This window comes from Oncorhynchus clarkii, chromosome 3, assembly GCF_045791955.1.
Source record: "Oncorhynchus clarkii lewisi isolate Uvic-CL-2024 chromosome 3, UVic_Ocla_1.0, whole genome shotgun sequence".
Lineage (NCBI taxonomy): Eukaryota > Metazoa > Chordata > Actinopteri > Salmoniformes > Salmonidae > Oncorhynchus > Oncorhynchus clarkii.
In genome coordinates this window covers 70,449,629-70,471,722 of record NC_092149.1, presented here as the reverse complement: position 1 = coordinate 70,471,722, position 22,094 = coordinate 70,449,629, and the positions used below count along the sequence as shown (strand labels likewise).

The 22,094-nt window shown below is 48.7% G+C and overlaps 2 protein-coding genes across 2 annotated transcripts in view; both read left to right on the top strand.

The window, feature by feature from the left end:
- Nucleotides 1-17,879, top strand: part of LOC139402988 (exportin 4) — a 49,931-nt gene extending 32,052 nt beyond the window's left edge. Inside the window, 16 exon segments of the mRNA XM_071146792.1 lie at nucleotides 44-156; nucleotides 3,292-3,449; nucleotides 4,220-4,394; nucleotides 4,520-4,696; nucleotides 5,453-5,595; nucleotides 5,677-5,822; nucleotides 6,463-6,640; nucleotides 11,120-11,279; nucleotides 11,832-12,001; nucleotides 12,583-12,757; nucleotides 13,388-13,681; nucleotides 14,083-14,263; nucleotides 14,380-14,501; nucleotides 14,624-14,872; nucleotides 14,984-15,076; nucleotides 15,182-17,879. Coding sequence (XP_071002893.1) covers nucleotides 44-156; nucleotides 3,292-3,449; nucleotides 4,220-4,394; nucleotides 4,520-4,696; nucleotides 5,453-5,595; nucleotides 5,677-5,822; nucleotides 6,463-6,640; nucleotides 11,120-11,279; nucleotides 11,832-12,001; nucleotides 12,583-12,757; nucleotides 13,388-13,681; nucleotides 14,083-14,263; nucleotides 14,380-14,501; nucleotides 14,624-14,872; nucleotides 14,984-15,076; nucleotides 15,182-15,379 — 2,732 coding nt within the window. The 3' untranslated portion in view covers nucleotides 15,380-17,879.
- Nucleotides 17,880-18,403: 524 nt separating this feature from the next.
- On the top strand, nucleotides 18,404-22,001 carry LOC139406109 (EEF1A lysine methyltransferase 1). Its single transcript, XM_071148585.1, has 4 exons — nucleotides 18,404-19,251; nucleotides 19,374-19,456; nucleotides 19,562-19,851; nucleotides 20,010-22,001. Exons 1-4 carry the CDS (start codon nucleotides 19,105-19,107, stop codon nucleotides 20,138-20,140), a joined length of 651 nt encoding a protein of 216 aa, XP_071004686.1. The 5' UTR covers nucleotides 18,404-19,104; the 3' UTR covers nucleotides 20,141-22,001.
- The last annotated feature ends 93 nt before the right edge of the window (nucleotides 22,002-22,094 follow it).

The following is a 22,094-nucleotide window of genomic DNA, read 5'->3' as shown; positions in this document are numbered from 1 at the left end:
AGAGAGTCAGCATTCCCCATGTTGGCCTTAACTTGGGGGTCACTGGGGCGCCACTACATCGCCATGTTTGAGTCCACCCAGAACGTGATGCTGAAGCCCACAGAGACCTGGAGAGAAGCCCTGCTCGACACCTGTGTCATGGACCTCTTCTTCACCGTGAGTATTTCTCTCATCTCTCTATGTAGCTAGAACATCCTTCTGTCCAGCTTGACTGATCCTTGACCATTGTCTCCTCTTGTGGTTCTTACTACGGAGAGGGAGGGTTTGAACCGTATTTTATAATGAGGCATGTGAAACGTGACATTTTATAGTGAAGCATTTATTACAAATAATCATGATATTGCAATGTAGTATTTTTCTTAGGTGACGTTTAGATATGGCAGTGAAACGTGTGTGTGTGTGTGTGTGTGTGTGTGTGTGTGAAGCTGCCGTTCTGGCTTAGTGTTGTGAGCGAGATTAAGTGTGGAAGAAATCCGTCAGCTCTCCCTCAACATCCAGGCTCTCTGTGTGCCTCTGCCGGATACTGCTCCACTCTACTCTCACCTGTGTGTTTTCAAGTCCCAGTCTCCTGCCATATACTGCTCCCTTCTCCTCCAGCCCACATCACATCACTGGAGACTTCTCTCTATTCTGCATCGCTCAGTTTCTACAACTGGCATGAGATATAATTTTGGATGAGTGAGGTTGAGAAGCCCATAGATGTTTTGAGCTGTTTGGAACCTTAATATATATTTTGTATTGTAGAATTTTTCATTTGGATGTGTGTAAACCCCTCTCCTTGCATTGAGTGGTTTGGGACCAGAACATCTCTCTTATATTGTGTCTGACCACTGAGCAGCCTAACAAGAGTTGTGGTGTTTCTTACCTCAACAATGTGGTATTTATGGTGAGTGAGATGTTTGTTAATGTAAGAGTGTGGTCTGTCTGTGTGTGCAACAGTTTGTTTTGTCCGTTCGTCTGTGTGTGTGTCTGTGTGTGCAACAGTTTGTTTTGTCTGTCTGTGTGTGTGTGCAACTGTTTTGGGGTGCTCAGCTGCTGCTTCTCAATCCTCAGCTGTGAGGGTGACGGCCCAGGGAGGGGGACGTCCAGGCACGCGCTGCCAGGGTCAGAGTTCAAAGAGAGCGATGGCAGGATTACACCCTAACCCTGGGATTAGGGGGCCCCGTTAACAGTACCCCCCCCCCCCCACACACACACACACACCCTCTTAAGGACCCTAAGGGGGTCCATCTCCCTCCTCTGTGGGTGTCAGTCTTCCTTTAAACAACTTCACTCTGGAGGCTAAGTGGTCTAAGGAATGTTGAAGGTCAGACGTCTCCCTCCAAGTACATACATCCACTCCTTTACATTATGAAGTTGAAGCTTCCAGTTAAGTGACTGAAGGAAACAGAAACAGATCTGAAAGAAATCCATGTTGGAGGTAGACTGTGAGAGCGTTCTCAGTTACACTCTGAGACAGTGGTCTAGGCCAGGGAGGATAACTTGGCTAGGGGCAGAAGATCAGGGAAATATGCCACTCTGTTCTTTTGACACCTAGTGAAATGAGTGATAAGATAACATTTTCCCTACCAGCTGTAATTTTGCCTTCTGCTGTTTTTGTTTGTGGTTTGCTTTGGTTTTGGCTTGTAATTGGGCTTGGACTGATGAGAGGGTGGCTTTAATTTGTGATTCTGTTAGTGTGTCTGTGTGCACTGCTTCTCTTGCTCAGGGTTGCGTCTGCTTTAAGTCAGAACGTCTCAGCGTCTAGTACACTAGAGCTCTGTTTGCCCAGTAAACACAATCAGGGCTGCGTCTGGAGCGCTGGACCTATGATGTTTTGACGATGGCTGATTCCACCCTGGGCGGCAGTAACTGGATCTGAATGAACGAGAGAGCGAGAAGGAGAGAGACAATCCGACGGAAGCGCTCAGTTGATGGAAAAAAACCCAGAAAGGCCTCCAATCCCCTGAGGAAACAGACACCAGGCTTTGTCTCCTGCTATAAATAGGAGACTCATTCTCTCTCCCTCATTCTCTCTGCGCAGAGGAGTGCCCAGTCTTGTTTTGATTTACCCTCTACCCCCTGCCTGTCTCTAACTATAGTCGGACTCAAGGCGATTGGCATAGCTAGCGTTGTGCGGATGTTCGTTGGTGCAGCTGTTTTTAGAGCGCGTGCGGCACACAATCTTTGGCCTTGCACTCGCTTTCTCTCCTTCTCCTCCCTCACTCTCTCCTCCCCTTCACTTCTCTCCTCCAGAGAATGACTTCACACTCTGGAGAGGGAAGCAGCAGCACTACCCAGCAGCAGTGAGGTGTTTCGGCTGCGCTTCGCTACGTTAGCATCAGAGTCCTCGGATCACCGTGGCTGACAACCAGCCACTACAGCTGGAGAAGAGGGAGAGCGAGAACAAAAGGGAGGTTGAGAGAGGGTCTCTGAGGAAGAAGGGAGAGTGGTGGGGAGAGTTCTGGAGCTGTTTGGTGGCATGCAAATGGTTGCGTTGGACTTGTGGGGCTAGCAGGGACAATAACAGTAAAAGAAACCAAGAAAAAGCAGACTGAGAGAATAGACAGTTCAGAGACAAGCGTCCACATTGCGCTGCTTGTCAGTGAAAACACATGTTGCTCCACAGTAGAGCTGAAGCCTGCTCACCACTTGGTGTCTACGCAGCCAATTCACCATGCAACCTCTGTGACAGAGAATAACAAGTCTACTCTGACTACCAATCCGTTTCTGAGAAGATCCACTCTGGGTTTGGTTGAGACTGCCTCGGAGAGATTCAGACGGGCTCTGTTATCGATTGGAATTGTTTGTGGTGACATCCAGGGTTACTGTGTCTGGGTTCGGGGACCAGCGCTTTCAGCATTGATTCTCTGTTCTTATCGCTTCAAAAGACGGTGAGTCTGTCACTTCAATTGGTCTTAAAATTCTGTCTATTGTTCTGGTCATCAGTGGCAGTCCTCAGACCCCGGTGTGATTTGACTCCCAAGTAGCTGGGAAAAGTGTCCGGGTTAACGTGAACTGAATGGAAACCGAGAGCTGTGACTGTCCTTTGTGTTCTGGTCAGGTGTTATGGGGCATGATTGGCACTGGTCAGGTTTGTGTGTTGCTTTGTCGGAGATGCACAATACATTATTTCAATATTTCAACACAGTTTCTGCTCATTTTACCTTCATGGTCTCACAACCAGCATCATTATTGTCATCATCATTAGGAACAACTATTCTGAGGAGATAGCTGTATGTCATCACTTGCTTAAAAACAACTATTTAACACAACCCTCTCCTCTTCTCCCCTCTCTACTTGTCTCCTCAGGTGCACAGAAAGATCCGTGAGGACTCAGACATGGCCCAGGACTCCCTGCAGTGCCTGGCCCAGCTGGCCTCCATGCACGGCCCCATCTTCCCTGATGAGACCGCTCAGGTCTCCTACCTGGCCCACCTGGTGGAGGGGCTTCTCAGCATGATCAATGGGTGAGTCTGGCAGGACCTTAGACTAACTGGTTGGTTTCAATAGACCCAATCCAGGGCTAGAAACACTGCTGCCCTCTGTGTGTTCAAGAAGCTCTAAAATAGTTTTGAACTTGGGCAGTTGTTTTAAGATGACACGTAGATTAATCTGTACTGCATGTTGATCATTATGGGCTGTGTGTGATTATTTGGACTGGAGGCTGGTAGAGTAATGAGTAATGTGATTTTGTGTGTAATCGACTCGTCTGTCCATTAAAGTAGTTCTTATCTGAATCAAGAGGACTCGGCTCTAATGTATAAATAAAACACATACACACTTGTGTGCTCGGAACTCGTGACTTGCTAGGCGGAGTGAGTAAGGGTCTCTCTCTCCCTCTCTCCCTTCTCCGTAATCACCTATTCCTGGAGCTTTTTTCCAGTTGCATCATCGGAAAACCATGCGGGCAGGATGGCCAATCTGCAGTGATTGAACAGCTCTGCTTGCAATTTAAATCCATCTGATGGGGGTTAGCGAGCCGCACGGTGCTAGGCAGTAGGCTAGCTACAGCAGGCAGGCCTCCAGACAGTGCTCTAACTGGGGCTGTGGAAACATGGCCCTAACCCCAAGGCAACAGGTACTGCTCAGTGCTCACACACTGGGCAGCAGAGCACAGTGTCTGGTTTAGTACCATACCTGGTTCAAAAACATTTGTGAAATACTTTCACAAACTATGTCTCATTTGGAATCAAATTGGCCAACATTCCTCTAAGGTTGTGTTTTGTTTGTGTCCCAGGATAGAGATCGAGGACTCTGAGGCAGTAGGTATCTCTAACATAATCTCCAACCTGATCAGCACGTTCCCCCGTGTCATCCTGACCGCCCTGCCCAGCGAGCTCTTCACCTCCTTCATCAACTGTCTCACCCTCCTCACCTGCTCCTTCGGACGCAGCGCCGCCCTGGAGGAAGTGGTCAGCATTACACCTCGAACATTACTGCAAGGAACATAGTTGATCCATGGAGAAAATGTTTCACGTATTGTTGTTGCATTGAAAAGGCCTATTCAATGAGTCTCTGCCTCTCTCCCCCTGCCCAGCTGGATAAGGATGACATGGTATACATGGAGGCGTATGACAAGCTGTTAGAGTCATGGCTGACCCTGGTTCAGGATGATGAACATTTCCCCCGCGGTTGCTTCGTCCAACCCGCCGTTCAGGTCTTCAACTCCTACATCCAGTGTCACCTGGCCGCCCCCGATGGCACCCGCAATCTGGTGAGAGACGCGCACACCTGTCAACCTACCCTACATTACTCATCTCATATGTTTATACTGTATTCTATACCATCTACTGCATCTTGACAATGCTGCACGGCCATCACTCATCCATATATTTATATGTACATATTCTTATTCATTCCTTTACACTTGTGTGTATAAGGTACTTGTTGTGAAATTGTTCGATTACTTGTTAGATATTACTGCACGGTCGGAACTAGCAGCACAAACATTTCGCTACACTCGCATTAACATCTGCTAACCATGTGTAGGTGACCAATAAAATTTGATTTGACCTAGACTCATATATATAATCAGTCAGTCAATTGTTATGGTTAATTGATATGTTAATGCTTGTAAACAGTCGATCCACTATGATCCACGTTCTCAAATCAAATCAAATGTATTTATATAGCCCTTTGTACATCAGCTGATATCTCAAAGTGCTGTACAGAAACCTAGCCTAAAACCCCAAACAGCAAGCAATGCAGGTGTAGAAGCACGGTGGCTAGGAAAAACTCCCTAGAAAGGCCAAAACCTAGGAAGAAACCTAGAGAGGAACCAGGCTATGTGGGGTGGCCAGTCCTCTTCTGGCTGTGCCGGGTGGAGATTATAACAGAACATGGCCAAGATGTTCAAATGTTCATAAATGACCAGCATGGTCCAATAATAATAAGACGTTTTCTCACTCCTTTGTCGCATATTCCTTCACGCTCTCTTTTTCTGTTTTTATTTTTCTCCTGTCCTCCCCAGACAGCAAACGGTGTGGCATCTCATGAGGAGGATGAGATTAACGAGTTACAGGAGGACGACAGAGAGCTGTTCTCAGACCAGCTGGCCAGCATTGGCATGTTAGGACGCATCGCAGCCAACCACTGTATCCCCCTTCTGACCAGGTATATACACACACCTCTTGCTTTTAGATGATCTCCTAGCTCTGTAAGTGACTTTCATGATTCTGACGTGTGTGTGGTCAGTCTGTTGGAGGAGCGGGTGACGCGGCTCCACGGCCAGCTCCAGAGGACCCAGCAGCACCTCATGAACTTGTCTAACCCCGGATCAGTGGACCGCAAGGTTCTGGATGACCTCTACGAAGACATCCACTGGCTCATACTGGTCTCAGGTCAGTCAGATATAAGGGATGATTGGCAATCGCCCCATGTTGGATACACGGCTCAATTCCATCAGTGGTCCCTTGTTGTTTTAGGTATGGTTTTATTATGTAACAATTATTTTAGCATTCAGTCAATTATGTTCTGTTAGCATAAAATGAAACCTCTAACTGCATTCTGGGGGGGCGTAGACTTTGTCCTTAGATCTCCTTAGTTGTTTTTAGGGACTAAATTTAGGCAGGGAGGCAGGCTGTGCTGGTGTATCGGTGCATGGCAGGAATGTTGTTTCGGGAAGGGCCAGGCCACCAGTTGTACAACTGCTGCTGTTTAGTACATTTTAGCATTCTCAGTGGCCACAGAATTCCCCTTTGGTGCCTATCTTCATTTGGAGTCATACACCCTTAGTTGGTTCTCTCCGTGTGCTTCGAGTTTTTCTATGGGATCCTAGCGGTGCTTTGCGTAACACTGGTGAAGAATGACATTGGCTGTAATGTACCAGTGGAAAGCTCCACTGTAGGAGTTTTGCTGTGATGGAAAATGTTGTCTTCCAAAAGTACCTCCCTTAATGGATTGTTTCTGGCTAGGCCCAGTCCTAGTTGTCAGTGTGTCGTTGTGAATGTTAAATATTGAATGTGTGTGGGGTGGTTCCAGGCTACGTCCTGACAGATGACCCTCAGGGTGAGACTCCTCTGATCCCAGCGGAGGTGATGGAGTATTCTATCAACCACTCTACTGAGGTGGACATCAACACCACTCTGCAGATACTGGGCTCCCCCGGGGAGAAGGCCTCCTCTATCCCAGGGTGCAACAGGACAGACTCTGTCATCAGGTAAGGGAGGGACTATGATTGGTCAAAAGTCTGTGTACAGTACAGGCTGAATGTCTGCTGATTTGCTGTTTGGCACTTAATTGCAAACACCTGGATTCCCACATCTAAATGAGATGTATGGTTTGAAAGAAATAACTAAAACCAACCGATACTCTGGCTTCTGTCAGTGGACCAGAGTTGTCCGTCGCTGCTATAAATCCATCAACAAATGGGTCTGAAATTAGTGCTGCGCGATTACTGCTTTTTGAGGTCGGTTCGATTATTAAAAATAATCATGGTTTCGGTTTTATTTAAAAAAAGGAAATGCCCTCGCTATGCATTGTGGGATGAATGCTGTAAAAACGCAGAATAAAACAATGAATAAAAGTCCCATGATGGTAGTCTGATTATCCCGTATTAAACACATACTTTTTACATTACTTTAATCAAATATTTCCATTGTTGTATAGTACATTTGTTTTATTTGATGACTTTATTATTTCATTCCAAGTCATCTCTAGAGCTGCTGCCTATGCTGTCTGACATAATCACTATTTTAGTAGTTCTTCAACATAAATAAGGCATATTTTTATGACTGCTGAATTCCAACTATCAATCACTTAGATCATGTATTTTCAGGTAGAGATAGCTTGCGATGCAACTGCTCTCTAGCCCTCTCGATCACACATTCTTCTCTCTTACGTAGCAGGCGTAAAAGAAACACAGACCGGACAAGCAGGCGCGCAATGGATTATGATCATTGTAGTTAATCACCACGTTTTCTGCGCTAAACTATGTAGACTATTGGCCTGTTGGAAACTACAACTCCCTACGACATAAATCAGATCAAGCCCGAACTGTGCTATATCTAGAGAAGCTGCACATTGTGCGCATTGAGCCCACAGAAGAAGGAAAAAACTAAAACAATTGAACCAACGTCGGTCAATTGTTTGTTTCAAAACCAAAAAATAACAGACATTTCGATCAATCTCTTAGCACTATCTAAAATGCACTGTCTCAGTCACTGATCTAATGGACAGTCTACCCTCACTGTCTGCCTCTGATCTAATGGACAGTCTACCCTCACTGTCTGTCTCTGATCTAATGGACAGCTTGGACAGTCTCTCCACACTGTCTACAGCAGCTGAGCTTTAAGCTGTGGACTTGTTCACTAAGCCCTGGTTGTAGAGCTCTGTCACGTTCACACCAGTGCTCTGTCTGTCTGGAGTGTGTCTCATAAAACCCTCTGCCCCGTGGCATGGCATCGCGGCAGCCTTTCCCTTAGATTATTTTCCAGGCAGGGCACAACGGCCCACATAACACTACACAGGCCATCTGGCATGGAAACTGTCCATAGAAACCAATCAAAGCCAAACTTTTTTTTAGATCTAGGTAGGGGGTCCTCGCCCCTACATTACAGTACAATGTTAGGGGAAATATTACGTACAGTGCGAGGCCAATGATCCACCCGTGTGTGTGTTTTTAATCACTCTGGTCCCCAGCGATGCGGGTGTGGCTCCCTGGGGGTGTGGTGCCAGTGCCGCAGAGGGGGAATGCCCTGGCACAGACCCAGCCATGCCAGCTGCTAACACACACACAGGCCGTGGGAGACACACACACAGGCCGTGGGAGACATGATGGCGTAGCGACCTAGCCAGCCTTAGAGCAGACCCCGGCGCCAGCCCTCCCGGACCAGACCACCACTCCCTAACATGTTATTCAATTAGGGCAGGGCCAGGTGCTGCTAAGACTAGGAGGGGGCTGGGGTCATAAGTGTGTGGGCTTGGGGGGTACATGCAATCATATAGGGAATTTTGGAGGTGGTTGGGGTTGTGGAAAGGGCCTCTGGATTGTTCTCTGTGGGGGTGAGGAGGCACAGGGATAGATGATTGTTCTGTGAGGGGGCACAGGGACTGAGGATTGTTCTGTGAGGAGGCACGGGGACAGAGGATTGTTCTGCGAGGGGGCACGGGGACAGCGGATGGTTCTGCGAGGGGGCACGGGGACAGAGGATGGTTCTGCGAGGTGGCACGGGGACAGAGGATGGTTCTGCGAGGGGGCACGGGGACAGAGGATTGTTCTGCGAGGGGGCACGGGGACAGAGGATTGTTCTGCGAGGGGGCACGGGGACAGAGGATTGTTCTGCGAGGGGGCACAGGGACAGAGGATTGTTCTGCGAGGGGGCACAGGGACAGAGGATTGTTCTGCGAGGGGGCACAGGGACAGAGGATTGTTCTGCGAGGGCGCATGGCATTGTTCTGTGGGGGTGAAGGTGCACAGGGACAGAGGATTGTTCTCTGTGGGGGTGAAGGAGAATGGACAGAGGATTGGAAAAACAGAGGCAGCATCAGGTTTCCTAATAACACTGTGCGACCCCGACGCTGTTAATGTCAATGGGCTTTTGTTTTCGCAAACAATGTGAAACAGTGCACTGTGGTGCTGCGTGGGCATGTACTGAGGCCCATCTCTCACATACAGAACACTAAGATGCACTAAGCCGTATGTCTCTCTGGCCTTTAGCAGAGGTGCGTGTGTCAACGTGGTCATTTGTTGTCTGAGTGACTGATTTAAACAGACACTGAATTCCCACCTTTTTGTGCTTCCCCTCATCCTGGCCATGGCTTCTTATCACTTCCCTTGTTATCGCTCTCTCCTCTTCCTCTTTTTATTCTCTATCTCCCTCTGTCCATCTTCCTCATTTTTTATTTATTTTACCTTTCACTTCTCTCTCCCTCCTTCCCTCACACCCTCTCTCCCTCCTTCCCTCACACCCTCTCTCCCTCCTTCCCTCACACCCTCTCTCCCTCCTTCCCTCACACCCTCTCTCCCTCCCACCCTCTCTCCCTCCACACCCTCTCTCCCTCCCACCCTCTCTCCCTCCCACCCTCTCTCCCTCCCACCCTCTCTCTCCCTCCCACCCTCTCTCTCCCTCCCTCCCACCCTCTCTCTCCCTCCTTCCCTCTCTCCTTCCCACCCTCTCTCTCCCTCCCACCCTCTCTCCCTCCTCCCTCCCTCCCTCTCTCCCTCCCACCCTCTCTCCCTCCCACCCTCTCTCCCTCCCACCCTCTCTCTCTCCCTCCCTCCCTCTCTCTCCCTCCCACCCACCCTCTCTCTCCCTCCCTCCCTCCCTCTCTCCCTCCCTCCCTCCCCCTCCCACCCTCTCTCCCCCTCCCTCCCTCCCACCCTCTCTCCCTCCCTCCCACCCACCCTCTCTCCCTCCCTCCCACCCTCTCTCCCTCCCTCCCCCTCCCCCTCCCCTCCCACCCTCTCTCCCTCCTTCCCTCCCACCCACCCTCCCTCCCCTCCCTCCCTCCCACCCTCCCTCCCTCCCTCCCTCCCTCCCCCCACCCTCCCACCCTCCCACCCTCCCTCCCTCCCTCCCTCCCTCCCCCTCCCACCCACCCTCCCCACCCTCCCTCCCTCCCTCCCACCCACCCTCCCTCCCTCCCACCCACCCTCCCTCCCACCCACCCTCCCTCCCACCCTCTCCCCTCCCTCCCCCTCCCACCCACCCTCCCTCCCACCCTCTCCCCTCCCTCCCACCCACCCTCCCTCCCTCCCACCCACCCTCTCCTCCCTCCCTCCCTCCCACCCTCTCCTCCCACCCACCCTCCCTCCCTCCCTCCCACCCACCCTCTCCTCCCTCCCACCCTCCCTCTCCCACCCTCCCACCCTCCCTCCCACCCTCCCTCCCTCCCTCCCTCCCTCCCACCCACCCTCCCTCCCTCCCTCCCACCCACCCACCCTCCCTCCCTCCCTCCCTCTCCCACCCTCTCCTCCCACCCTCCCACCCTCCCACCCACCCTCCCTCCCACCCTCCCACCCACCCTCCCTCCCACCCTCCCACCCACCCTCCCTCCCACCCACCCTCCCACCCACCCTCCCACCCTCCCACCCTCCCACCCACCCTCCCTCCCACTCCCACCCACCCTCCCACCCTCTCCCCCTCCTTCCCTCCCACCCTCCCTCCCACCCTCCCTCCCCCACCCACCCTCCCTCCCACCCTCCCACCCTCCCTCCCTCCCCCCACCCTCCCACCCTCCCCACCCTCCCACCCTCTCTCCCACCCTCCCACCCTCTCTCCCACCCTCCCACCCTCTCTCCCACCCTCCCACCCTCTCTCCCACCCTCCCTCCCACCCTCCCTCCCACCCTCCTCCCCCTCCCTCCCTCCCTCTCCTCCCTCCCTCCCTCCCTCCCTCCCTCCCTCCCTCCCTCCCTTCCCTCCCCCTCTCACCCTCCCTCTCTCTCCCTCCTTCCCTCCCACCCTCTCTCCCTCCCTCCCACCCTCTCTCCCCCTCCCTCCCACCCTCCCTCCCTCCCACCCTCTCTCCCTCCCACCCTCTCTCCCTCCCTCCCACCCTCCTCTCTCCACCCTCTCTCTCTCTCTCCTTCCCTCCCACCCTCTCTCTCTCTCCTCCTCTCCCTCTCTCTCTCTCTGTCCTTCCCTCCCACCCTCTCTCTCCCTCCTTCCTTCCCTCCCTCCCACCCTCTCTGCCAGGTTGTTGTCAGCGGTGTTGAGGACATCAGAGGTGGAGTCCAGGGCTACGAGGGCCAGTCTGACAGAACTGCTCAGCCCTCAGATGGGGAAGGACATTGTGTGGTTTCTCAAACGCTGGGCCAAGACTTACCTACTGGTGGACGAGAAACTCTACGAACAGGTACAACTAACACCAGACACCACTGTCTGATTTGTCTTAAAATGGCCGTCCATAATACAAAACTTCTCACTACAACCCTCTCTAAGTTCCTAAGGCCCACAGAACACTGGCATGGTAATGTCTCGGGCATGGATTTGACAGATGACTTCATAAATAGTCTTTGTGATAGTCACTGAACCCTACTGTACACTTGAGGTGACGAGGTGGCGGATACTGTACACTTGAGGTGACGAGGTGGCGGATACTGTACACTTGAGGTGACGAAGAGGTGCTACTGGACACTTGAGGTGGTGAAAATGCTAGGGATGGTCTTCCAACACTTTCATGTTTACAACACCCGTGCTCTGTCACCTTGACACCAGTGTACTCTCTGGAAGTGTGTTGTAGAAGCTGGTTCCCTGTGGATTATGGCATTGTGAGGAGGAGTGCAGTATATCACTGGACTGGACAATGGCTATTTATGGCATCTGATCTTTTAAAGTGTTGCAGTGATTTTCATATATCCCTCCACCTTTTCACACCACTTTCTCACTATTTTCATCCCTCCTTTAGATCAGTATCCCCCTGAGCATGGCATTCGGGGCGGACACGGAGGGGGCCCAGTGGATTGTGGGATACCTCCTGGAGAAGGTGATCAACAATCTGTCTGTGTGGAGCTCTGAACCTGAACTGGCCAACGACACGGTGGAGCTACTGGTCTGTCTGGTGGAGAAGAGGGAGAGGTGAGACACTGACTGACTGGCTGAGTGACTAGTCAGGTGGAGCTACTAGTCTGTCTGGTGGAGAAGAGGGAGAGGTGAGACACTGACTGACTGACTGGCTGAGTGACTGGTCAGGTGGAGCTACTAGTCTGTCTGGTGGAGAAGAGGGAGAGGTGAGACACTGACTGACTGACTGACTGACTGACTGACTGACTGACTGACTGACTGACTGGCTGACTGGCTGACTGGCTGACCGACTGGTCAGGTGGAGAAGAGGGAGAGGTGAGACACTGGCTGACTGGCTGACCGACTGGTCAGGTGGAGAAGAGGGAGAGGTGAGACACTGGCTGACTGACTGACTTGCTGACTGATCAGGTGGAGCTACTGGTCTGTCTGGTGGAGAAGAGGGAGAGGTGAGACACTGACTCAATCTGTATCCTGACTTGAAATATGCACACACAAAAATATAGATGGGATATGAGCCTAAGCGTTGGTGCTTGAAACAACGCCCCCCTGTGGTGGAATGCTAGTTTTTTAGTTTTTCATTATCTCGCCAATGATATTAAATGCCAACAAACCTTTCTCCATCCCTCCTTTCTCAGGGCCAACATTGTGGTACAGTGTGAGAACTGGTGGAACTTGGCAAAGCAGTTTGCCAGCCGCAGCCCTCCCCTAGACCTGCTGTCCAGCTCAGTACAGAGGTCCCTGATGAAGGCCCTGGTTCTGGGGGGCTTTGCACACATGGACTCAGACACCAAACAGCAGTACTGGACAGAGGTGGGGAACCCTATAGAAGCCAGAGACAACACACACACGGAATCCACCACTGAATCCCTGAATGGAACTAACTCACACACGTCCCTCAAAGGACAATACTTGACAGCTCTCAAGTGTCATCTCCCTTCAGATTTCCTTTATATAGGCTCTCTTTCCAAATGGACTTCAGCTGGTAGCACATTGTGAGATCTCAATAGTTTTTTGAGAACTGTAACTTCCCTACTGTGGTGATTCTGTTTAACCACTCTCCACATAGACTTCAGTAGTAACAAACGGTGAAGCCAAATGATTTAACCAAAACCATTAGATTTCCCTAGAGTCTATCGTGTGATAATGATCCTCATAATGATCTTGAAGGCCTTTCTATAGTAATGCAAGATGACTCCAAAGCCATTGGGAGAGATTTAAGAATGAGATAGCAGCTGTCTTGACTTCCAGCTGCTCTGACTGTAGAGGGTGTACAGTAGACCATTAGAGAAGAGTTGGGAATGAAAATAGCCCGATCTTTCTCTCTTCATCCCTTCTCTCCTTTGGGGGTTGGAGCCACGTTACTGTGAAGCACTTTGTGACAAATGTTGTTGATTGATTGGATGTGATTGATTGATCACCTCTCTGATCCTCTCCCTCCAGGTGCTGCACCCCCTCCAGCAGCGCTTCCTCAACCTGATCAACCAGGAGAACTTTCCTCAGATCTGTCAGGAGGAGAGTGTGAAGCGGGAGATCGTTGCCACCCTGGAGGCCCTGTGTGGCATCGCCGAGGCAACGCAGATCGACAACGTGGCGTCTCTCTTCAGCTTCCTCATGGACTTCCTGTCCAGCTGCATCGGCCTGATGGAGGTGTACCGCAACACACCAGAGACGGTCAACCTCATCATCGAGGTGTTCGTGGAGGTCGCCCACAAACAGATTTGCTACCTGGGAGAGGTGAGGATCACTTTAATAATAATCACACACTTTATTACAAATCCCTCTACTTATATTCTGCGTAAAGTAATTTAATCGGATAGGTTTCAAGTTTTATTAGTCGTATGTACAGGATACACATGGTGTATTCTAGACAATAAGGAATAATACAAGATAAGAATATGAATAAAGTAAGTAGCTCAGTAGAATAGAATAAACATTTTATCATAAGTATAATATAGGAAGGCACCGTTTATAGTCCAATATTTACACGTGAATAAGAGAAAGGGGGAATTGGGGGGCAAGTGTTTAAATTGTGCAGTATTAGCCATTGTAAATAAGAGTCTGGTAGCTGTGTGTGTGGGAGATTTCACTGGGAAGACGAGTCAACAGCTACCTCTTTTCCCTCTCCGCCCCCCCAGTCGAAGTCTATGAAGCTGTACGAGGTGTGCCTGACTCTGCTGCAGGTCTACTCTAAGAACAACCTGGGCAGGAAGAGGGCTGATGTGGCTGCTGAGGAGGACCAGTACCAGGACCTGCTGCTCATCATGGAGCTGCTCACCAACCTGCTCTCTAAGGAGTTCATTGACTTCTCAGACACAGGTGTGTGTCTTCATCTCCAAAATCAGTCAACGTTTATGTATGATATTTTAGGTTCCTAGTTAATTGTCGATACTTACCAAGTCCTCTCTTGTGTTTGCGTGTTGATGTTGGAATAGATGAGGTGTTCCGGGGGCAGGAGCAGGGTTCGGGAGCGACAGGTCGGTCGGTGTCGGCTGCAGACGTAGTTCTGTTTGGGGTCAACATCATTCTGCCACTCATGTCTCAGGACCTGCTCAAGGTAAGACCCAGGGCCAATTCATGTACAATGCTCCCTTCCTTGAAGTAGTTTTGAAGTAGTGATCTACATAGTCACTGCACTACAAACGGTTGTATAACTGGTTTGTCGCTGTGTGCTTCCAGTTCCCATCTCTGTGTAACCAGTACTACAAGCTCATCACGTTCATCTGTGAGATTTTTCCTGAGAAGATCCCCCAGCTACCAGAGGAGCTGTTCAAGAGTCTCATGTACTCCCTAGAGCTGGGCATGACATCCATGAGTTCAGAGGTCAGCCAGCTGTGTCTGGAGGCTCTGTCCCCCCTGGCTGAGCAGTGTGCCAAGACCCAGGAGAAAGACACGCCCCTCTTCATTGCTACACGCCACTTCCTCAAGGTGAGGCACCCCCCTCCGGGGATTTTCTCCTAACTGCAGGGTCTGCCTCATTTAATTGTGCTCAAAAAGAGGAAATGTTTTGTAATGGAACATTTCTCTCTCCCTCTCTAGTTGGTGTTTGACATGCTGGTACTGCAGAAACACAACACAGAGATCACAGTGGCAGCGGGAGAAGCTCTCTATACACTAGTGTGCCTGCATCAAGTGAGTATACTTCCCACGCACATGTATCTTAGATCACCATAGCCAATCAAGACTATGTGGACGTTGTGCCTCATATGACGACGTAATTCCCTATCCTCTCTCCAGGCGGAGTACAAGGAGCTGGTGGAGTCTCTGCTCGCCACCCAGCGAGATGCCGTCATCTACCAGCGACTGGCTGACGCCTTTAACAAGCTGACAGCCAGCAGCACGCCCCCGAGCATGGACCGCAAGCAGAAGGTGGACTTCCTCAAGAGCCTAGAGGAGTTTGTGTCCAACGTAGGTGGGCTGCTCTGTGTCAAATAACCACTAGCCCCCAAACTCCCCTCCTCCCTAGCACCTATTTCTATGTCCAACCCGCTCACAGACTATCTACCTTGACCACGCCAAACCATGAAACAGAGACTGACAGAGCTGAGGAGCTGCACTGTTAGACTGTGACATAAAGGGGGAAGGTTGAGACACTGAAGGGAGCAGGGGTGTGGACTGGACTATAGTGTCGTTTGGGCAGGTTTCCACGCCTGCTCCTCCCCTTTTTCATCAGAGGCCCCCAGCGCACACATACAGTGGGGGAGGGGGGATCAGAGAGGGATGGACTCGTCCCCTCATCCAATCATTTTTTTGAGTTTGCCAGTGGGAGGGTTGGGATGAACACAACAGGAGTAGGTGCCAATCTGTTCTGAGAACGCTATGCCTCTCCCTCTCTCCCTGCCTCTACACCCTCGCCCCCCCCCCCCCCCCCAGAGTGCCTTTGTTTTCTTGTTTGTGTCGTGTGTCGACTCCTGTGTGTCCATGTGGCCAAGCTGAGACGTGTCTTACGTACGACTGTGCCTGTCACATACCAAGAACACGGTGGAAGCACACACACACAGATCTCCATGACACCGAGAGGCTCGATCCCGCCACCTTCGGGCTGCTGAATCTGTTAAATGGGAGAGCCGATGATAAAAAAATATATAATAATAATCACTTCATGTTCATCAAGGGTGTATATATGTTTTCAAAAAAAGTATATGTTTAAAACAATGACTGAAAAGTTTTATAAGATAGATGGCAGAGAAGCTGAATTTGTATGGTTATGATGAGTTCACTTTAAGAAAGAGGGCGAATTTGAAAACATTTTATTAGATTTCTTTATCATTCTGGATTGTAGTTCTATTCTCTGCCACCCTCTGTCTCCCTAGAACCATTTCAGTCCTGACTGCCCACAGCCAAGACAGACAATTATTGGAAGCCTTAGGCCCTTAGGAAGGTTGGGCCCCTGAAGTTTAGCATACTCTCTCTAGTTATATTTTTATATGTCACAGCCACTCTTTCCACTTCAAAACACACTGGATGGAAGTTCAAGTCCCTATAACTGAAGCAATAATGAACCAAAAAAAGGAACATATAGTGCCTTCAGAAAGTCTTCAGACTCCTTGACTTTTTCCACGTTTTGTTACATTACAGCCTTATTTTAAAATGGATAAAATAAAACAATTTCCTCAGCAATCGACACACAATACCTCATAATGACAAAGCGAAAACAGTTTGGTAATTTATTAAAATCTGTAAACAGAAATACCTTATTTACATAAGTATTCAGACGCTTTGCTATGAGACTCGAAATGGAGCTCAGGTGCATCCTGTTTCCATTGATCATCCTTGATGTTTACAACTTGATTAGAGTCCACCTGTGGTGAATTCAATTGATTTGACATGATTTGGAAAGGAAACACACCTGTCTGTATAAGGTCCCACAGTTGACAGTGCATGTCAGAGAAGGCCGCCCGGCCAAACTGAGCAATCGGGGATGAAGGGCATTGGTCAGGGAGGTGAACAAGAACCCAATGGTCACTGACCACAGAGTTCCTCTGTGGAGATGGGAGAACCTTCAACTTGGAGTTTGCCAAAAGGCACCTAAAGACTCTGACCATGAGAAACCAGATTCTCTGGTCTGATGAAACCAAGATTGAACTATTTGGACTGAATGCCAAGCGTACGTCTGGAGGAAACCTGGCACCATCCCTACAGTGAAGCATAGGTGGTGGCAGCATCATGCTGTGGGGATGTTTTTCAGCGGCGGAGACTGGTCATGATCGAGGCAAAGATGAACAGAAAATATATTGAGGGATCCTTGATGAAAACCTTTTCCAGAGTGCTCAGGACCTCAGACTGGGGCGATGGTCGACCCTAAGCACACAGTCAAGACAACCCCGGAGAGTCTTCGGGACAAGTCTCTGAATGTCATTGAGTGGCCCAGCCAGAGCCGGGACTTGAACCCGATCAAACATCTCTTGAGAGACCTGAAAATAGCTGTGCAGCAACGCTCCCCATCCAACCTGACAGAGCTTGAGAAGATCTGCAGAGAAGAATGGGAGATACTCCCCAAATGCAGGTGTGCCAAGCTTGTAGCGTCATACCCAAGAAGACTTGAAGCTGTAATCGCTGCCAAAGGTGCTTCAACAAAGTACTTTAAAGGGTCTGAAAACTAATGTAAATGTGATAAACTCTTTTTTTTTTTTTTTTTGTAAATGAGAAAAAAAATCTATATACCAGTTTTTGCTTTGTCATTATGGGGTATTGTGTGTCAATTTATGGGGGAGACAATTTAATCAATTTTAGAATAAGGCTGTAATTTAACAAAATGTGGAAAAAGTCAAGGGGTCTGAATACTTTCCGAAGGCACTGTAACCACTTGTTTTAACCATGCATTTGAGACTGACTCACTGCCCTTCCTCTGTTTAGAGCACAACCCTGGTTATTTTGGAATGCCTGAATGAATTGTATTGAAATGTAAAAGTGTACATAAACGTATTATGTAAAATACTTCGTTTTTCCTTTTCTGTTTACATTGTTTTCATTTTTGTCCATCTCAATTTCCTGTTATACAGAATATGGAAAAAGTTCCATATCCCGTTTTGATCGTGGTTGTTGAAAACAAAATCCCAAATAAAAATGGTTGAAGTTAATGTAGAAATTATTTTAATGTATTTAATTAAACAAATAATTTTGACTGTGTCATTCATGCACAGTGATGGGAAGTGAGGCTTTTTTTTATGAATCTTTCATTTCGTTAATCGGCGAACGATGAACTGAACTCGAGCCATGATTCTATGGGAGCTTTCATTTTTTACAGACGCGTAAACGTGTGCTTTAAACTATGTAACGTTACATGTGTTGATTGCTAGGCATACATGTATTATTTGATACATTTCAAACGAGGTCTAGTGGCCGCAACCAGACTAGATTGTGAACGACTCTTAACGGAATACATTGCTTGACTCCCATGAGGGTGATGAGCAGTCGTTCGTGAACTACAGCCACCAAACGATTCGTTCTAGGGGTGGAGTTTGTTGAGCTGTGTCCATCTCATAACATTCAATAATCAATTAATTGCAGTCATTCTTGTAGCATGCGATCAATTATCAGTTCTAAACATGTATTTTTATTCTCTATGCTCATTATCTATTTTTCTATGAGCATAGTCGGAGCACGTCTCTGGAGCAGCTGATCCGGAGGAACGTGTATTAATCCTACTGTAGGATTATATTATACCTCGGTGTGTGACACATTGCAGCTAGCACTATCAGGTCAAACGAACGATTACAATGAACGAGTTACTCCGAAAATTGAATCACGAATCTCGAGTCAGTAAAAATAACGAATCGTTCGCTAACAGCATATCAATAGTGCGCAGCCTGACAAAATCGCGCATGTAGAATACCATATGTCCTTCCTCGGACACCGTAACTGCAGTGTATGTTATTATTTCTTGACACGTGTTGTAAGCGATTAATCAGTAGCGACAGTTAATATTTATTTTCAGAAACCAGCAACACACCACGCAAAGTTATTACACTATTTTACAGTAGGCAAATATTTCTGTCTTGCACGTTCTGGCTAACTAGCTAGCATTGCTGTTTTCAGTAGTAACTTGTTAGCGCGTAACACACTGACGCTAACTAGCCACGGTAGCAGTTCACTAGCTAGCTTTCCAGTTTGTGTTACGTGTAGGTGGTTGTCATCGACCTTCCAGCAAGTTTGAAGCCATGAGTGACAGCGACGACGATATCCCTCAGCTGTCCGCGGCCACCCTTGCTGCCCTGCAGGAGTTTTACAGCGAGGAGAGAGACGGGCTTGTGCAGAGCACAGCACCGGTGGACAAGTACTCCCTGGGGGCGGTGGAAGAGGACTGGGTATGTTGACCGTGATGATAATGCTGCTAAACTTATCAGCTGGTTTACTGGCTATTCTCCCTCCACTTCCCTCTATTGCTACATTATGGCTGTATGTACATTGCTTGATATCTGTCCACCAGCGTATGAGCCAATTCTGGTACAGTGACGAGACAGCAACACGGCTAGTTGAAGAGGTTATTCAGGAAGCTGGGAAAGGTGGCAGGTGAGAGGGATATGTACTATGCATCTACAGAGTCGGGTGTCTGCCATGGCTGGGGTGTAATTCACTACAGACTGCCCTTCTAAAGCTTGTGATGTTACGTTCCAGGATAGCCTGTCTGAGCGCACCCAGTGTGTACCAGAAGCTGAAGCAGGGGGTGGTGGAGGGCTCTGACGGTGTGTCGGCTGTGGTTCTAGAGTATGACCGCCGTTTCGCCACCTACGGCCAAGAGTTCATCTTCTATGACTACAACGAGCCCCTTGCTCTCCCAGAGGATGTGGCCCCACAGAGTTTCGACGTTGTCCTAGCTGACCCCCCCTACCTGTCTGAGGAGTGCCTCAATAAGGTCGCCCAGACTGTGAAGTACCTGGCCAAGGGCAAGGTGCTGCTCTGCACAGGTGAGCCTCACATTGCTTTGTCTGTCCTCGGGCTTGTGCCCTTCTCCATACCGCACACAACACTGAATACGGGCATTCTTACACATACCAGAATGACATGCCGCTCTTTGTAGCTTTTTAAAATCTAATAACATTTGTTTTATCTACCACTCCATCAGGAGCCATCATGGAGGAGCATGCAGAGAAGTTGATGGGTCTGAAGATATGCAGCTTCCTGCCCAAACACAACAAAAACCTGGCCAACGAGTTCCGCTGTTTCACTAACTACCCCTCAAACCTCATGTCCTGAGGCTCTACAACCCTTCATGTATGGCCTTATTGACTTTTGATGTCTGACGTCCATCAATGCCTCAGTTCTGACTTGACCAATGTCTGTGATAGTCGCAAAGAAGGCCCATCTTGTTGGGCAACTTCCATTGCCTGTCCTTTTAGACAAGGTTTCATTTTGGGGACTAATGGTATCAGACTCTGGAGATTGTTTTTAAAATGATTTCTTATCCCATAACATAATTATGAAGTGAATAATGGTATTCATATGACTTCAGTGTAAATAATATTTCATATACACAGCAAAAATAAATGTCTAAACTGTTGTAAAAATCTGTCAAGATTTCATTTGCAGGGCCTGGGAACATGCTTAGAGTATCATGTAATACCAGCAGTCGGCAGTGTCAATTAAGTATATTACTGTGTTGAAATCCTCCTGGGTTCAAAACTACTGCTGCTTACACAGCCAACCATGCATTTTCATACATATCACACAGCCCTTTTCTATTGCCTTGCTGCCCGTGGATAGTTTGTTCTTGTCATTGGAGCGGAGACTGCTCTCTTCAAACTCAAGGATGCGCAGAGCAGCAACCAGTCTTTCTCCAGCAGAGGAACATGGGTTGACCCCATGGCCACAGATACATAGCTCTATGCATGAGTAGTAGGTTTATGACAAGAATTCATCCACCTGCGCTCAGGCAAACCCCTCTTCTGTTTCAAGTGAAGATCTGTGTTATAATGCATCTGTAAAGGAATTCACGCTGCTTGCTTAGCAAGCACCACTTCCCGATTTGAACCATATCTGGCACAAACTCGGGACCTCTGCCTTGCTAGCACACCTGACCACCCTCCTGAAGCAGCTTAACTGTTGGTGCCACATGAAAATCTAGCTATTTGCTGGCGCAAGTGGGGACAACTCAGGCTGAGAAGTAAGTTTCACATCCCCATGTGCTACATTGATCCCTCAAACTCACTCAACAGCAACCCCAGCGTGAGCTGAGTGCAACTGTAGATCCGAGTCACGACACCACTGTAAAGGACCTCAAGCTGCTTTGTTGAGGACAGGGCATCCCACTGACTGGCAGGTGACATTCTGCCACTCTTAGGGTGCAAGCTGCAGAGTGATGCTTGCTAAGCAGTACCACTTCCCATAGCCGCGGGAAGTAGTTTGGGGGTGCTGCGATTTATTATTATTTTTTGCCCAATTTGTTTTCTTGATGGTACTGAAGACAATACTGTATACTGAACAAAAATATAAACGCAAAATGTAAAGTGTTGGTCCCATGTTCCATATGCACAAAAAGCTTATTTTAAATGTGCACTAATTTGTTTACATGTCTGTTAGTGAGTATTTCTCCTTTGCCAAGATAATCCATCCACCTGACAGGTGTGGCATATTAAAGAGCATGATCATTACACAAGTGCACCTTGTGCTGGGGGACAATAAAAGACCACTCTAAAATGTGGTTGTCACAACAGTGCCACAGATGTCTCAAGTTGAGGGAGCGTGCAATTGGCAAGCTGACAGCAGGAATGTCCATAGCGGTTGCCAGTTAATTGGATGTTAATTTCTCTACCATAAGCCTCCGACCTCAACCAAATTGAGATGGTTCGGGTGTAAGTCAGACTGCAGAGTGAAGGGAAAGCCACCAACAAGTGCTCATCATATGTGGGGACTCTTAAGACTGTTGGAAAAGCATTCCAGGTAAAGCTGGTTGAGAGAATGCCAAGTGTGCAAAAGGTGGCTATTTGAAGAATCAAAAATATATATTGATTTAACACTTTTTTTGGTTACTACATGATTCCATGTGTTATTTCATAGTTTGTCTTCACTATTATTCTACAATGTAGAAAATAGTACAAATAAAGAAAAACCCTTGAAAGAGTAAGTTTTCAATTTTTTTCAGGGGGTGTTGAAGCAACCTTACTTCCCGCGGCTATGCCACTTCCTCATTATTGGGCCCATACCTGGTGTG